General features: G+C 52.5%; 2 protein-coding genes across 11 annotated transcripts; one reads left to right on the top strand and one right to left on the bottom strand.

Annotated features, from left to right (window-relative positions):
• Positions 1-1,918: 1,918 nt before the first annotated feature.
• TMEM176A (transmembrane protein 176A) lies at positions 1,919-6,720 on the bottom strand. Its single transcript, XM_061166113.1, has 7 exons — positions 6,322-6,720; positions 5,351-5,561; positions 4,790-4,900; positions 3,614-3,670; positions 3,220-3,432; positions 2,563-2,673; positions 1,919-2,208 (listed from the first exon to the last, which is right to left on the bottom strand). Exons 2-7 carry the CDS (start codon positions 5,543-5,545, stop codon positions 2,167-2,169), a joined length of 729 nt encoding a protein of 242 aa, XP_061022096.1. The 5' UTR covers positions 5,546-5,561; positions 6,322-6,720; the 3' UTR covers positions 1,919-2,166.
• Positions 6,721-6,869: 149 nt separating this feature from the next.
• Positions 6,870-15,240, top strand: TMEM176B (transmembrane protein 176B). Of its 10 annotated transcripts, none has more exons than XM_061166103.1 (9): positions 6,870-6,947; positions 7,796-7,862; positions 9,313-9,509; positions 9,595-9,705; positions 11,741-11,851; positions 12,473-12,529; positions 12,769-12,990; positions 13,885-14,004; positions 14,489-15,240. In XM_061166103.1, the coding sequence occupies exons 3-9, from the start codon at positions 9,318-9,320 to the stop codon at positions 14,582-14,584; spliced, it is 909 nt and encodes a 302-aa protein (XP_061022086.1). In that variant the 5' UTR covers positions 6,870-6,947; positions 7,796-7,862; positions 9,313-9,317; the 3' UTR covers positions 14,585-15,240. The 10 variants fall into 10 exon arrangements, with proteins under 10 accessions (XP_061022086.1, XP_061022090.1, XP_061022085.1 ...); XM_061166107.1 differs by having other exon boundaries at positions 9,310-9,509; positions 14,492-15,240; XM_061166102.1 differs by having other exon boundaries at positions 9,310-9,509.
• Positions 15,241-16,925: the final 1,685 nt, after the last annotated feature.

The raw sequence follows: 16,925 nt of genomic DNA, 5'->3' as shown, positions 1-16,925 counted from the left end.
GATGTAATATTAAACTATCTTCCCCTTAAAAATGTACTAACTTAGAATATAAAAGCTACAGTAAAAAATAAAGATTTGCCAGACTCTGTTGCACCCCGTCTGGTCTCTCTCTCTCTCTCCAACGCTGTTCATCCTGAGGGTACCCCTGGATCCTGCCGAGGCTGGAGGCATGAACATTTAGGTTGCCTCCATGTGTTGGCTATTATAAACAGTGCTATGAATATTGGGGTGCATTTATCATTTTGCACATATGTAGCTTTTCTTTTTTATTGGCATGTATCATTTTGAATTAGAATTTTCTGCAGATATATGTCCAGTAGTGGGATTGCTGGGTCATGAGGCAGCTCTATTTTTGGTTTTTTAAGAAAACTCCAGACTGTGTCCACAGTGGCTGCACCAACTTACATACCCACCAACAGTGTCGGAAGTTTCCCTTTTCTCTTCATCCTCTCGAAAACTTATTATTTGTAGACTTTTTGATGATATCCATTCTGACTACTGTGAGGTGATATCTCATTGTAGTTTTGATTTACATTTCTCTAATAATTTGCAATGTTGAACATCATGTGTGACAAAGGTTAAATATAATCAATATCTTTAGTTCTTTTCTCAACTAGACTCCAGGGTTGTTGCCTAGAGAATCCTGTGGACAGAGGAGCCTGGTTGGCTGCTGTCCATAGGGTCGCACAGAGTTGGACACGACTGAACAACTTCATTTTCACTTTTCACTTTCATGCACTGGAGAAGGAAATGGGAACCCACTCCAGTGTTCTTGCCTGGAGAATCCCAGGGACAGAGGAGCCTGGTGGGCTGCTGTCTATGGGGTCGCACAGAGTCGGACAAGACTGAAGTGACTTAGCAGCAGCAGCAGACAAGAGGGAGTCATATAATGTTGTAATTTTTTTTTAGTTAATGCTGTTTGACAGATTTAAGACATTCTCTTTGTTTTTTAAAAAATTTATTTTAATGTGTTTAGATGATAATTTCTATTTACTCTGTTTTGTATTTGCGTGCTTCCTTTCTCTGAGAATCCTTTCCCCTTGTTGACACTGCTGTGTATCCTTGTTCTAATAAAACTCAGCCGTGAGTACAACTCGAGGTGGAGTTCGTTCCTTCAAGTGGAGCACTGAGCGTGTGGGTAGCTGTGGGACTCCAAATGGGCAGATGCCGGTTTCAAGACTCAGTTCTCTGAATTCATGCTCCTGCTTCTATTATGGCTTATTCAGGTTGGCCATGAATTTAAAAACACATGACTCCTATTTTATCCAGAAGTTATAGGTATCTTTTTTTGTGGGTGGTAGTGATTTAGTCATTAAGTCGTGTCTGACTCTTGCAACCCCATGGACTGTAGCCCGCCAGGCTCCTCTGTCCATGGGATTCTCCAGGCAAGAGTACTGGAGTGGATTGCCATTTCCTTCTCCAGGGGGTCTCCCTGACCCAGGAATTGAACCCTGGTCTTCTGCATTGCAGGCAGATTCTTTACTGACTGAGCTGTGAGGGAAGCCCCCCCCACCCCTTTTTTTTGTGGGATAAGTATCCAAGGTTTGTATTTCATCACATTGTTGGATGTTCTAGCTTTGTAAAAAAGATTTCTGAAATGATTGCATCTCAGTGTTATCTTATCTAATTCTTAATATTTCCAAACAGTCAAAATAAAAAAAAAGTCCAACTCTCAAATGGTCAAGGATTTACCCTCTTAACTCTGAATTGTAAGGAGCTGGGCTCAGAGCCTCCATTCCTTTCATCCATCCCTGGGTATTTGGACCCAGTTCCCAGTACCAGCCTCAGAGACTCTGTTTTCAGGGATGGTTACTATAGCCCCAGAGAGGGGTTGGGAGTAGAGGGGATCTTCCTAGCTTTGCTGTTGGCTCATTCTCCTCTGTCTCCCTCCAGCCAAGAGAAATACCCTAGGCAAGAAGCTGGGAGCAACAGCACAGGAGTTTATTATCATCAGTGCTTAAGAGGGGCATGAGGCAGGGAGGTGGTGAAGGCGAGCCGGAAATGGCAAGAACAGCTGAGACAGTGGAGCAGGTGGCGGCTGAGCGGGAGGATCACCGGGGCAGACAGGGCCTCTCTTCCTGGCCTGGCTCTTCTCCCAGGATGCTTGGACACCCAGTCCAGGCGGAAGCTCCAGGCACGAGTCCTCTGGAGAGGCAGGGCTGGATCTCACTGACTCCTGGCAGTTTCTTCCAAGGGAAGGTCTCTTTTCTAAGGGAAAAGGAGGCGGTGAGACAGCCCACGGGGGAGAGACAGTGTAAATGCTCTCCTCCAGGGCAGCTCAGTTCTGGAGTCAATCGGATCTGACATCAGCCTCCTGCAAAGAGCCCCAGGTCCCACCATGGACCTGCGTGTTCTTGGCTCCCTAGGGTCTTCGGATTGGTTACCACTTAGTCAGGGATAGAAGCTCTCTGAGTTGGGCCACCACGGGGGTAGAAAGACAGGAATCACGCCCATTGAGACTCTCTGTAAGGACTCTTTTCTCCTCCCCAAACCACCCACTCTCCATTCCTGTTCCTGCCGGACAGCCTTGCTGCTCCCACCACGCAAGCTTTAGGGACTCACCTCCTTACGTCTGTATCTTCTCCAGCAGCACAGACACAGGGGCAGCAGAGACACCAGAAGCAGTAGAACCCAGATCCCTATCAGCATGGCATTGATGCTTATGAACAGGGCCTGGGGACAGAGGACCAAAGCCGTGAGCCCCCAGAGTGACTGTTGCCACGTGGAGTCTGTGTCCCCCTTCCACACGGCACAGGGTCACTCTCCACCCCATTCGTCCCATTCCCCATGTCTGTAGCTTCCAGGGTTGGGAGGATGGGATGAAGAAGGAGCCCTGTGTTGGGGGTCTGTGGGTGTAGCGTGGAGAGAGCAGCCAGGAGCCCCATTGGTGTCCTCATCAGAACAGGGACAGGCTTGGGCTGTGATCCGTTTCCCTGACAACCCTGAGACCTGAACGGGCATTGAACCTCTTCACACCCCTTCCTGTATGTGCAATATTAGCTCTATCAGCTCATTTATTCTGATTTCGACGTCTGTATTTCCCACGGATCTGTAATGCCCACAAACCGCAGGGACTGCTTGTATTTTGTTCACCGCCATGTCTGTCTGTCGGGGCAGAACAGGTTACACCTTCTTTGATGGACGGCTTCCCTCCCATTCAGGGTCAGACTCCCCTCACCCTGTCCCCTGCCAGCTGCCGTGTGTCCCCCGCCTGGCTACCTTCAGCATGTTCATGTAGGTGGTGCACTGCTGCAGCCTCCCGAGTTCTGGACCCGAGGGGCTGGGGGCCCCGGTGGGCCTCCAGGAGGAGGAGACATTACAGATGCCCTTATAGAAAATAAAGTGGTACTCATAGAATCTTCCAGCCCCGATGATGATGGCGGCAGTGGCCGTGGAGAAGGCTGCCAGGGCGAGCAGGGTCCTCAGCAGGGCCTGGTGAGGAGCGGATGCAGAGAGAGACCTTGGAGACTCAGTCTCTCTGGCACCCAGCCAGGGGTCAGAGGTGGGGCGGGGGGAAGCCCAGGGGAGGGGCGTGTGATGGAGCCAGATGGGTTGCTTGGGAAGGCCTCCAGCTTCTGGGCCTGGTGCTAACCCCTGCCCTTCCCCAACTCACCCAGTAGATGCCACCTCGTTTCTCGTAAATGAAGGCGACAGCTCCAGCCAGCACAGCCTGGGGAGAGGTTGAAGCTGCTGGGTTTGTGCAGAACCCCCAACTCCCCCATCCCCTGCCCCCTCCCCAGCTGCCTGCTTCCTTTTTCCTCCATGACTCCTGCAGCCATCTAGCTGGCCCTTCCCCACAACACTCCACACAGGCCTGAGGTCTGTGGTCTGTAAGATCACAGGGAGAGTACTGAGGCCTGAATTAAAACTCCTGAGGCTGTAGGACCCTCTACTTAGGGGACGTTGGACAAATGCTCATGGTCAAGCCAGGAGTGAGCCCTCCTCCCCTTCTCCAAACTCTCTCTTTCGAGGCAGCACCAGGGGCTTTACGAAAGCTCCAGGGTGGTGGGATGGAAGGTCCAGGTTGTTGGAGGGGCTCTCGGTAGAGGATGAGGGTCAGCCACCTCCGGCTGGGCGTGGGCGCCCATTCCAACAGCGTTCAGTCTCCCACCCAGAGGGCCTTCCAGGACACGAAGCCTGGTCGATCCCGGAGGACAGATGGATCAGGATCCTGTCTGGCAATGCTGTAGCTCATCTCAGTGTGTTTTTGCCGTGGGCTGGGTAAGGATGGTTGCTTTTGACTCCTCTCTTCATACGTGCGCTTTCTTGTTCTGTGAGTATGGGCAGGACACGGGGTGCCTTGGTCCTGCCATGACCTGCCCCCCCATCTCCTGCTGCAGGCAGCATACCCGCTTCTGCTGACATCACCACTGTGGCCCAGGGATCCCCCCTCCCCCGAGAGCCCAGTGTGCAGGACCCGCAGAGGACCATGCGAAGCTGCCAGGAGGTGCCCCTGGCTTGCACACCCTCCGGCACGTCCTGCCTCCCCCATCTCAAAGGAGTGCCGGTGTCTAGAGATGAGCCCGCCCCAAGATCCTCAGCTGATCTCCTGCTGAAGGTGGGAGAAGCAGTGGGAGAGGCCCTGGGCAGGGACCTGGGAGAGCTGACCAGTGACCGTGGCCCTCCCAGCCCTTGGCTCGGCTGGTTGCCCGTCTGTAGAAGCAGGGCGTTGGCCTGGAGGAGCCGGGGGTGTGTTCGGGTGCTAAGAGTCCACATTTTGATGGGGTCGATGGTAACGGTCTCTCTCTCCTCGGGTCCATTCTGCCCACCGCCCTCCCGCCCCACTCACCACAGCCCCCGTCCAGATGGGAGCTCCCGAATTCCGCAGGGTGGTGGAGGAGAGGATATAGAGGAATCCTCCCAGGATCCCACTCAGCACCCCCAGCACGATCTGCACCACCTGAAAGATGAGAAACCTGAGCACGTGGATCCCGGGAGCAGCCCTCTGTGCCTAAGTCTCAGGGTAGCTTTGGGGAGACCTGCCACTCCAGGTATTAACAGAACCTCATGAAAGAGAGAGAAAAACGAGGTGGGAAAGGAAGGCAGAGGAGAGGAGGAGAAAGAAGGGGAGGGGAGGGAGAGGATGAGCTCAGGGCTCCCCCAGCTGGGACTTTAAATGGTCAGGGGCTCCTTTGCGCCCTTCAGCCCGTAGCCTACCCTACCTACAGCTCTCATTGAGAGGTAAGTGGGGGGACAAGCAGGAACTTGGTCTCTGGTTAGAAGATAAGGCTGGCTTAGCATCCTGTTAAGAGCGAGACTGGCAGGGAGCATGCACAGTGAGAGGAGAGGGGCTTCCCCTTCTAGGTCTGGGGAGCCTAGGTTCCAGTCTGCGCCCCTCAGCCTTACTCACCCAGGAGGTCAGCAGCAGCCGGTGGCGGCCCAGGGCCCTGGAGGTGGCACGGGGCCTGGGCAGGAGGAGGGGCTGCAGCAGGGAGCACCCACCTAGCAGGAGCTTGGCCAGACCTGACTCGTGGTGGAAGTGCACCTGGATGTAGGCAGGCTGGGGAGCCCTGGGGGCCTCCTCCCCGCGGTCCACCGTCTCCATGCCTCTGGACACCTGCCTGGCAGGGAGGAAGGGAGCGTCAGGGGCGAAGAGTGGGCAGGAGGAGGTTGGCACAGATTCCACAGGAGCTGGAGGAGACCCCCCACCCCCCAGGTCACAGAGCAGCACCCAGGACCTGTCTTGAGGGGGCATCTTGTGAAGGATGCCCAAGTCTCCCAAGGCTGGGACCACTGCTCAGTCCATGGGGCCTCCCCTTCACCCCAGACCTTCCCTCCATCCTCCTCCCATTACCTTGGGGGCTGGACCAGGCTGTGTCCCAGAGTTCTCACTTCTCCCCTCTGCCCCCAGCAGGCTTGTGCCACCCCAGCCCCCTGCCCCTGGCTCCTCTCTCTGCCTCTTCCCCTCCGGATCTCCCAGGCTGCTGAGCAGAACCGAGTCCTGGCTGCCTGCTGAACTTCTCTGGAAGCAGCTGTTCCCTAGCTGAATCTGGGGACCCTCCAGCAACCCCTAAATATCTCTCTCCCCACCAATGGCTCCTCAGTTCTGTTCTAACTGCCCCCCCACCCCAGCCCCACCAACCCAGCTTGAAGGATGAAGCCGTGGGTGGAGACAGAGACCAAAGGTGGGAACGACTCGGCATCAATGCACCTGGCCCCCGACTCCTGCACCTTCCTGGAGGCTCATCCTCTGCAGGGGAGGTTTGTCCCTCCCTCTCACCCTGCCCAGCAAGTTCTGGAGGGTCTGTGGCGGCAGGGTGGGGCCTCCTCTGAGAAGGGTCTTGGGGGAAAGGGCCCCCCCAGGCTGTGGACCTGCCTCACCTGCACTCCTCAGGGACCGGCAGTGGAGAGTGGTGGGCAGGGCTGGGGAGACCCGAGCAGGCAGAAGCAGGAGGTACTTGGTGGAGTGCCAGCAGGGAAGGATGAGGCAACTTCCCAGCGCATGGCTGGAGCACAGGGCCCCTCCAAGGTTTTCCAGCTGCTGGGAAAGCTGGGCTCTGGCATCCAGCAGAGCGCAAGGGCCAGGTGGGTGGCCTGGGAGACTGAAGAGCTGCCCAGCCCTGGGAAACCCGAAGAGGCCATTCTGTCTCCCGTCCCCACCAGGGCGGGGGCTTTCTGATCAAGGATTCCCCCAGTGTGTGTGTTGTCTGAGTAGGTATGGATGTGCCAGGGTGTGTCTGTGTGTCTGTGTGTCTGTGTGTCTGTGTGTCTGTGTGTCTGTGTTCTCTGCCTTCTCTGGCCAGCCTGACTGTCTGCTCAAGACCAAATCCCCCCTAGAGGGGCCCTTTTGGCCCAGCCTCTTTCTGGGAAGTCAGGATGCTGAAGGTCAGGTCCTCATCACTCCACCCCTTCCTCTGCCCTCCCCCACCCCCCAGCGGGGCTCAGCTCTGGGCAGCTCCTCCCAGCTCTGCCTGCTCGGCCGGCCGCTGGCTCCCAGAGAACAGCAGGTGAGTAGGAGGCTTCACAGCCTAGGCGATCCCCCCCTTAGGAGAAGCTTGCTGCCAGACCCCACCCCCACAACTCTCTCTAGGAAGCTCCAAGACCAGGCCCCAAAGCCCCCATCCTGTCCTGTCTCACAGGATGCCATTCTCCTAGGTTCCTGGTTCCCCTAGGACCTGCTTGGAAGGGAGGGATACATTAGCAAGAGGATGGGATCCTAGAAAAATGCCTGGGGAGGGCTGGGAGCCCGTGTCTGGCCACATCAACTGGGCGGCTGTCCCTCCCTAGTGCTTTATGCCTCTATTCCAGGGGTGAGGCGGCTGAGGCTAAGGAGGGTTCGTTGTGAGAGGTCTTTTGGTAGGAAAGGTGGAAGGTGGAGGGCCCAGGGTATAGCATGGGCCCTGGCCCTTTCTCTCCAGCTTGAGGGGGAACAGGGAGGAGCCGGGCAGAGAGGAGGGTCCAGGGCTGTGAGGAAGAGCTCCATAGCCTGGAGTCAGCGTGGGTGTGAAAGGGAACCTTCATGGGGCTGGCCTGGCTCAGAGGAAGATCAGGAATCTAGGCTGATCTGGGGACTGGAGTTGGGAGGGGGGATGGAGGGGGATGTGGTGGTACCCAGAGGACTTGTGGGTGGAGGGGGGAGGTGGCGGTACCCAGAGGACTTGGGGGAGGTGGATGGGGAAAGAGGTGGTACCCAGAGGACTTGGGGGCGGTGTGGGAAAGAGGTGGTACCCAGAGGACTTGGAGGCAGCAGGAGCTTAAGGCACGTTCTGGGCCTCAATATGATGCTGATTCTTGGAGTCCAAGGATGATCCAGCTACAATTCTGACTAGGCTTCCTGGCATGGGTCTGTGAACAGGTCTGAACCTCCTTGCACATCTGCACAATCGTCTGACACCCGACTTGTATCCTTCACAGGAGGCCAGGTAGGTGAAGCGTGAAGCTGCTCTGAGTAGCTCATACAATACAGATGGGAAGACTTTTAAGTTTATCGTCCTCACTGGTGTTATTAGAATAGTTATTAATAATGCTCTGATTTAAACAGTGATTATTAGGACGACCATGAGAATTGCTTGTAGGGGATTTCTTTTGGAACGAGGCATGTTGATTCCAAAATATGCAAGGAGAAGTAATCTAGCAAAAGTGACCATCAAAGAGAAAAGTAACATGGTGAGGGGGTCAATGAAATAGCTCAACTAAATATTAAACTCTGTATTCATAGTTAAAATTATGGTCATGGTGCATGACTCATTAGATCCACCAATGGGCTGGTTAGAGACTAAAACAGGCTTAGTTTCCTATGGGAATTTCATTTTTGCTCCAGGGAATATTTTAAATCAGTGGGAGAAAGATGATGCATTCTGTAAACAGGATATATTTTCAGAAGTTTAGCATCTGAAAAAAAACAAAACCAATTTGGATCCATTTTCCCCAGCTTACAAGGTAAGTTCCAGATAGATCAACATTTAAATGTGAAAACTGAAAACATAAAAGCACTTAGAAGAAAACAGGGAAGAATTATTATTTCATGATCTTTACATCTCAAAGTCCTTTTTAAGTATGATATAAAATCCAGAAATCATAAAAATTGACTGAAAACTTTCATTATATATAAAAATACAAGCTAAGTCAAAAATAAATTACAGATATTAAAGCCCTATCTGCAAGTCATGTCACAGGTGGTAATTTTTCAAACACACAAAGAACTCCTGTGAAGACCAAAACAAAACAAGAAAATAAAGCCGTCATAGGATATGAAAGGGAAGCTCACAAAAGAAGAGGAAAAAGGCTCTTAAACATGAAAAGAAAGTCAACTTCAGTCATAATGGGAGAATTAACAATACTGGAATAGTCACAGAAGTGGATTGGAATAGTCACAGAAAGCATATTAGAAAATGGTAATATTTTTCTGCCTGGAAGGCAACTAGCTGGCTAGGAGAGAAAGATAGGACAGAGGATTTTAGCAGTATACACTTATTTATCTTTTGATTTTTTTTTAACCATATAAAAGTATTATGTGTAAATATATATACCATGTTGCTAAAATAATTCAGATTCCTTTCTTTGTTAATCCCAAGCCCCAGACAAACTGTATCCAACCATTTGGGGAAGAGACCCCAGAATACATATGGTGAAAACTCTACAGGTGATTCAGATTTGTATTCCAAATTAAGATCAGGGACTTTCCTGGTGGTTCAGTGGTTAAGACTCTGAATTTTCTAGCCTGGGGCATGGGTTCGATCCCTGGTCAAAGAACTGAGATCCCACATGCAGGGACTTGACAAGGAGACTATTTTCTTTCCCTGCATTCGTGCTGTGTATTCCTTTTCCCCTTCCTCCGCTCTCAGACCTCACTCCTGTACATCTCCCCAGCAGGAAGGATGGCCCAGAACATGCTGACTGTGAATGGAGTTGATGTGGGCTCTATGCTCTCCCAGCCCACCCACATTGACATCCACATCCACCAGGAATCCGCTTTGGCCCAACTGCTAAAAGCTGGGAGTTCCCTGGTGGAGCGCCTGTCTCACCGTCCTGCCAAGGCCAGGATAGGCTACGGACAGCTGGCACTAGGGGTAAGAGTGGGCTGGCTGGAGAGGTGGGTTAGCAAGGTGACACAGAGGTGGGTAACGCTCCTTCTCCAATATTATGCGAGAAAAGAAAGTGGGTGGAATCCCCATGAAAACTCACAATTTGTATCCCCGCCTGTTTGGAAGTTTCTACACAGAGATGGAGATGGAAAGAAGTAAGGGATCACTCCTCTGGCACAATGTGAGTAGTCCCAGCCAGAGGTAAGGGTGGGCGGGTGGAAGGATCAGTGGAGGCTGTTGAACCCATGTGGACCGAGGGCCTACAGATGCCAGGTGATATGATAGGCGTGTTGGGGGGGGAAGGCTTAAGCCAGAATCCCTCGGTGATCACCTCAAGGTACTCAGATCCCTCAGAAAGATCAGGCAACTACACAAACGCCTAGAGGTAAAGGTAGATCAAGTGGCCACCTGATGCGAAGAGCCAACTCATCAGAAAAGACCCTGATGCTGGGAAAGATCAAAGGCAAAAGGAGAAGAGGGCAGCAGAAGATGACATGGTTGTTTGGCATGACTGATTCAATGGACATGAGCAAGCTCCAGGAGTTGGTGATGGACAGGGAAGCCTGGCGTGCTGCAGTCCATGGGGCTGCAAAGAGTTGGACACGACTGAGCGACTGAACAACAACAGGAGACGTGCTTGGAAGACTGGACAGCCTCCTGCAGAGGGCATCCTGCAGGGGATGGCATCTGAGCCAGACCTTGAATGGAGAAGAAATGTGTTTAACAGATAGAGGTGGAGGATGGGAGGAGAATGGTTCTCAGGTTTCGAGAATGCCTAGAACAAGGGTAAAGAAGCCAGAAAGCATAGGGCAGGTTCTGTCAGAGTAAAGAGAATGAGACTCCTGGCTGATTAGACTGGAAATACACACCAGTACTGCTGAGAGCCTTGAGTGACTAGCTGAGGAGTTCGTCCTGGATCAGCTTTGATGGTGGGAAGGATTGGATATGGACGGATTCTGGGGCAGGCACCTGAGTTTCAGGCAGCCCCCCAGCCAGGTGGTGTCCAGGTAAGAATTATAGAGAGTCGGCACCTGTGAGGCAACAGCAAAAATGACGAGGAGAGAGAGGAGTCCAAGTCTTTGGTGGGTGGGGTCACTTGGGAGTGGGTGAACTTGGGGTACCAGGGAGGAGAGGAGTCTGAGAGGATGCTGAGGTTTGGAGTGAGGGTGGCCAGAACACTGGAGCCCTGGAAGTAAGCGAGGCAGACCCTGGGGGTGTGGGGGGTGGACTCTGGCATTTGGATGCAATGAATCTGAGAGGCTGGCAGGACACGTAGGTGATGATGTCCATGTAGGTGGTGATGTCCAAGAAGCTGTGATAGCCAGATCCTCCAGGAAACAGACACTGAGTGGGGAGCTGGGTGTGCTAAAGGTTTACTGGGATGTAACATCATGCAGTGAAAAGGGCAGGAGTGGGCAGGGGGAGAGCGGAGATCTTGATGGAGGCCTGATGAGGTCTGTAGTAGCCCAGTAGGGAGCTTGGGAGCAAAGACTGCCCATCACAGGAGTCCCGTTCTAGGTGGAAATGGCCCTCGAACCACCACCTTGCTTAATCATTGCTGGGAAGCTATCCCTAAAGAATGTGCCTTCAGATTGAAAGATGAGCGGACCCCGAAGACACTGACCATTGCAGGCTATCAGCTAGTGAAGTGTGCAAGTCGCTCAGTCCTGTCTGACTCTTTGTGACCCCGTGGACTGGAGCCCACCAGGCTCCTCTGTCCATGGGATTCTCCAGGCCAGAATACTGGAGTGGGTGACCATTCCCTTCTCCAGGGGATTTTCCCGACCCAGGGATTAAACCTGGGTCTCCTGCATTGCCGGCAGATTCTTTACCGTCTAAGCTACCAGGGAAGCCCAGGCTGTCAGCCAACCACACTCCTTTCTGGAAGAAGGTCTTTGCGGCCCATCCTGGACAGGATGGTGGGCTTCCCATGGGAAAAAGAGGAGAAAAGAAGCAAGAAGCATCAAGTGGGATGACAAGGTGTGGTATTTAGGAAAACTGGGATTTGGGAAAGAATGAAGGATAAAATGCTGTCAAGTCAGAGGGGTGAGGGAGAAGCAGGATACACTGCTTCCTAGGTAGAACTTCCAGAATCCAAGCAGAGACGTCAAGGCGGGGCAAGAGAGGGGAGCCAGGCCCAGGCGCTGGGAGCTGGGGGCTGTGCCCGGAGCGCGTGGGCTCATGGGAAGGGGCGTGGCTTTCCCCTTCTCGTGCAGGTGACCCAGCTGTTGCTCGGGGCTATCAGCTGTGCCCTCGGCGGGCTTCTCTACTTGGGACCCTGGATTCAGCTGCGGGCCTCGGGCTGTGCCTTGTGGGCAGGGTCTGTGGTGAGTAAGAAAGGGGTGATGAGTCTGTGGCCATACCATCCTGAACGCACCCGATCTCCTCTGACCTTGGACGCTAAGCAGGGTTGGGCCTGGCTAGTACTTGGATGGGAGGGAAGGGCTGTGAGCTCCTTAGGAGGCAAGTGGTCATGGACAAGGAGAAAGAAAGTTCCTCTGGATCTGGGTCGGGGATCAGGGGAAGAGACCACAGACCCAGCGACCAAATGCCTTATGTTATGAGGAGGCTGGTGGGATGAGACGGTTGGATGGCACCACGACTCAACAGGACATGAGTTTGGGTAAGCTCGGGAGATGATGAAGGACAGGGAAGTCTGGCGTGCTGCAGTCCATGGGGTCGCAAAGAGTCGGACATCACTTAGTGACTGAACAACAATGATGAGGCGGCTGCCTTAGGGGGTGGACAAAACCCTTTCACCCTCCGTTTTCCTCTTAAAGGCATGGCTGGGAAGCGTCAGACAGTTGTGAGCGGAGTCCTGTCTGTCTGCTAGGTTCCTTTGCCTGGCTCTTGGATCCTGCTTCAAACTGGCTGTTCTGGGGCCTGTTGGGAGAAGTGTGATGGGAGACAGTCAAGTGGAGGGCTTTTCTGGTGTCTTCTCTTCCTAGGCCATTGCAGCAGGAGTTGGGGCCGTTGTCCACGAGAAGCGCGGGGGCAAACTCTCAGTGAGTCAGGCATCCTCTGCCCCACCTTGCCCTCTGTCCCCCTACTACGTCTCTGTTTTCCTGCTCTATTTTTCTGTCTTCTCTCCTTTGGTTTCAAATATCCTAAGATCTTTCCTGGAGGGGTAGGGAGGGCTTATCCCGGGCCAGGAAGCTGGGGAAGAGGAGGTTGGTTTGAGCCCGGGACCCCACGGCTCTGCCATGCATGGAGGGGGACCACCTCTTGAACCTCTCTCTTCTAGGGCTGCGTATCAGGTCTGCTCACTCTGGCTGGCATTGCCACGGCCGTGGCCGCTGTCGTCTTCTGTGTGAATAGCTTCATCTGGCAAGGTGATGGCTTCGACGACATCAGCTCCGTGTGTGATTCCTTAGTCCCTGTCACCCCCACCTCTTGGTACCAACGAAGAAGTTCCTATTCATCGTGGGAGGAGGAGAACTGCAGAAGATACATGCAAATGCTGATGGTGAGAAAGGAGAGTCAGTGTTCTAAGAACACATCACAGCTGTAAATTGGGGGACTGGGGCACCAGAGGGCAGAGATGGAGGCCCTCTGAGCATGGACCTCATCTGAGGTTGTTGGTTCAGGAGGTTTTAACTTAAATTGAAGACACCGTTCAGATCTCGGGGCATGATCATTCCCTGAATCAAAGGGGATGAGGAGCAAAGAGGAGACAGGATATCGTGAGCCACCCTTCTGTCTTTCCTGATGTGTGACTGCTGTCACTCATCCCCTGCCAGGGAACACACCGGCCCCAAAGGCAGTGACTTACCACTGCAGTTGGTTAGTATGTCTCACATTCTGTGGGCTGAGGAGGCTCACACGGGCAGTCCTCACTTGGGTTTCCTCAGGCAGTTGCAGTCACGGGTCAGTTGGGTGTGAAGTCATCCAGGAGCTTGATTGGCTGGACTGCCAAGATGGCGCACTCACATGTCAGGGGGCTCAGCGGGGTGGGGGTGGGGGGATCAGCCAGGGAGGCTACAATGGCTTCTCCTTGTGGCTTGGGCAACTGGGTTACAATATGCAGCGTCCCACTGTGAGCATTTTAAAATGTAGGCAAAGGAAGCTGCCAGGCCCTAGAGTCACTTCCACTGTATTTCATTGATCAAAGCATTTCCAGGCTTTGATTCCAGGGGGTTGGGTGATAGTTTCCACCTCTTCACAGGGTGTGGTAAGGTCACCCTGCAGACAAGCAAATGGGATGGAGACTGGCTGCCCCTGTGGTTGGAAAATGCAGTTTGCATCTGGGTGAGAAGGAGTTAGTTGAACAGACTCTGATACCTCCTCGCAAGATGAGAGTAACAGAGGAATCACAGGAGCTGACTCCTGACTGTACCTTTTTTTTCCCCTTTATCTTCAGGATTTGTTCCTAGGAATCCGTGCTCTGCTCCTGGCTATCTGTATCCTGCAGGTCATTGTGTCCTTGGCTTCCCTGGGCGTGGGTCTTCGAAGCTTCTGTGGCCAGAGCTCCCGAGCCCTGGTGAGCTGTTAGGGAGAAAGATCCCCTGGAGGAGGAAATGGCAACCCACTCCAGTATTCTTGTCTGGAGATCCCAAAGACAGAGGAGCCTCGCGGGCTACGGTTCACGGGGTCGCAAAGAGTCAGACACGTCACGCAGCGAAAGGGCGAGTCTGGCTGGTGTGGCCCTAGGGAAAGACAGCGGGGCAGGAACACGGCTGAGCAGTGGTCATGTTCCCCTCACTCAGCCCTTCCCTTTGCTGTCTGGGGAAGTGACCCCAGCACTTCGTCCTGGGTTAACATCTGCCTCCCCACACTTCTTTGCTCTCAGTTCTCCACTTTCTCTCTTTTCTGGCCTAGATCTTGTCTCGCTCTCTTTCTTCCATGAACTTTTCCTTCTCTCCTTCTTTCCTTTGCCTGATTTCCAAATGGAGCTGACTCTGTCCCATCCTTTTCCTCCCAAGAATTGATTTTCTTCCTCTGTGTGTGTGTGTGTTTTTTCCCAGCAGGATGAGGAAGGGTCAGAGAGAAATCTGCTGGGGGAGAATTCAGTGCCTCCCTCCCCCTCCAAGGAGAAGACCACGGCTGTCATTGTCCTGTGAGCAGCCAGAGACCCTTGCCTGGACCCTGCATGTCCCTCCTGAATAGCCCAGGGCCCCTCAGCACCCTGTCCGGCAGACTTGCTTCTGCTTTTCTTCTCCCCACCTTCACCCACTGTGGCCACTCCAGGGTCCTCCATCAGTGAACAGGTATTGCCACATTTCCCTCAGTGCTGATTAAACAGAAGCAACCCCAAAGAATGATTTTGTGCAGAAAAGATGTAGTCTTCTTTTGTTAATATACCTGGTGCATTGATACTCATGGAATTAAATGAGAATTACGCGTGAGATCCAGCCAGTCCATCCTAAAGGAAATCAGTCCTGAATACTCATTGGAAGGACTGATGCTAAAGCTGAAACTCCAATACTTTGGCCACCTGATGTGAAGAGCTGACTCTTGGAAAAGACCCCGATGCTGGGAAAGATTGAAGGCCAGAGGAGAAGGGGACGACAGAAGATGAGGTGGTTGGCTGGCATCACTGACTCGATGGACATGAGTTTGAGCAAGCTCTGGGAGTTGGTGATGGGCAGGGAGGCCTGGTGTGCTGCAGTCCATGGGGTCGCAAAGAGGCGGACACGACTGAGCGACTGAACTGACTGACTGACGTATTATATGGAAACCGGGTCTGAATAAGACTAAATTTTCGTTCTGCTCTATATCCCAAGTGCAAAGTCTCCTTTTGACCATTTCCTTCTGTTCAGTGTAAAGTGAAAATAGCTATCACAGACTTAGGATCTTTTTGCCTATTGTCTTTAAGCATCTATAATGGATCTGTGGACTTTACAGAGCCATGAGAGACAGGGGCCGAGATCATTGCCTCCCTCCCTCCCTTTCTTCCTTCCCTTCCTCTTCCTCCCCCTCCGTCTTTTTACTTTCTTTCCTTCCTCCCTCCATCCCTTCCTTCTTTTCTTTTTCTCTGTCTCCTCCATCTCTTTCTCATTCTCTTCTTTTTTGCAGTAATTACTGTTGGTTCTCTTGCTACACACACACCACACACACACATACACCTGTTATTCACCTCTCATGGTAAATGATATGACTGATAAGCTTTTTATTTTTTAAATTTTCTGTGTACAATATAAATACATAGATATAAGCATTTCTGTTATGGAACCGGGTTCATTTGTCCAATGTGCAGCAAGCATCACCAAATGCCAAGATGCTGAGGTTTGCATCAGAGAAGGCGTTTACTCACGAGACAGCCAAGTGAGGAGATGGGAGAATGAATCTCAAATGTGCCTCCCGAAGGCGAGGGGCTTGAAGTCTTTGTGGGGTAGAGAAGCAGGGTGGTCTTAAGTGTGGAGAAAGGGGACTGCAAGTGGGGAAAGGTGAGGTAGCTGGTGCTCTGTACCAGCGTGTCTGATTTATGGGCTTCGTCATGAGATGCATGTCCAAAAATGGAGGCACTAGCATGACCAGAGGGTGGAGTTTTCTGATGTCAAAAGGTCATTCACTGGACCCTCCTGCAGGCTGAGTTTTAGGATTGGTGGTCCCAATCTATCTTAGCCAACTTGAACTGGACAGGGACTGAATCCAAGTCCTGGAAAACAACTTAAGCCATTTTTACTACAAGCTTCCCTTGTGGCTCAGACGGTAAAGAATCTGCCTGCAGTGCAGGAGACCTGGGTTCAATCCCTGGGTCAGGAAGATCCCCTGGAGAGGGAAATGGCCACCCACTCCAGTATTCTTGCCTGGAGAATTCCATGGACAGAGGAGCCTGGTGGGCTACAGCCCATGGGATCATAAAGAATTGGACATGACTGAGGAGCCAGCATTATTACTACAGTGACCCATTTGTTAGAGGCGTTATCTATAGGGGACCATTAAGGAGTCCAAAAACAATTAGGATGAGCTTGGTCAGTGAAGGCAGCTTCCAAGGGAAGGAGTTTTAACAAGCTGTTTCCTTACCTGCTGTAGGATGGTACCTACATCTGTAGGATGAGCCGCAGAATCTCTGTTGATCACTGATTTCTGTCAGCCTGAGCTGTCCTGGTGGCTCAGTGGTGAAAGAAGCCACCTGCCAAGGCAGGCAACATGGGTTTGATCCCTGGGTCGGGAAGATCCCCTGGAGAAGGGCTTAGCAACCCACCCCCGTATTCTTGCCTGGAGAATTCCATGGACAGAGGAGCCTGACAGACTAAAGTCCATGGGATTGGAAAGAGTCGGACACGGCTGAGCGAGCAACACTTCTGTCAGCCTTACAGGGCATGGTTTCATTTCCGAGGGGTGAAAAGGCACGCCGTGATCTGAGAATTAAGACGTCATAGGGATTCTCACATTTTTCTGATTCCAACATAGTGAGGGGGCTTGCATTTCCATTGTGACTTGATGACATCTCTGACA

Source organism: Dama dama, chromosome 18, assembly GCF_033118175.1.
Source record: "Dama dama isolate Ldn47 chromosome 18, ASM3311817v1, whole genome shotgun sequence".
Classification (NCBI taxonomy): domain Eukaryota; kingdom Metazoa; phylum Chordata; class Mammalia; order Artiodactyla; family Cervidae; genus Dama; species Dama dama.
The sequence above is the reverse complement of the archived record's forward strand: the minus strand, read 5'-3'. Positions and strand labels throughout refer to the sequence as shown.

Bases quoted from the DNA above. Each gene is read 5' to 3' on its own strand.
- TMEM176B (XM_061166103.1), top strand. From the start codon at position 9,318: ATGGCCCAGAACATGCTGACTGTGAATGGAGTTGATGTGGGCTCTATG. The intron at 9,706-11,740 runs GTGAGTAGTCCC...CTTCTCGTGCAG, and splicing joins GATCACTCCTCTGGCACAAT to GTGACCCAGCTGTTGCTCGG. The intron at 12,530-12,768 runs GTGAGTCAGGCA...TCTCTCTTCTAG, and splicing joins AGCGCGGGGGCAAACTCTCA to GGCTGCGTATCAGGTCTGCT.
- TMEM176A (XM_061166113.1), bottom strand. From the start codon at position 5,545: ATGGAGACGGTGGACCGCGGGGAGGAGGCCCCCAGGGCTCCCCAGCCT. The intron at 3,671-4,789 runs GTGAGTGGGGCG...ACCTCTCCCCAG, and splicing joins CCATCTGGACGGGGGCTGTG to GCTGTGCTGGCTGGAGCTGT. The intron at 3,433-3,613 runs GTGAGTTGGGGA...GCTCCTCACCAG, and splicing joins AACGAGGTGGCATCTACTGG to GCCCTGCTGAGGACCCTGCT.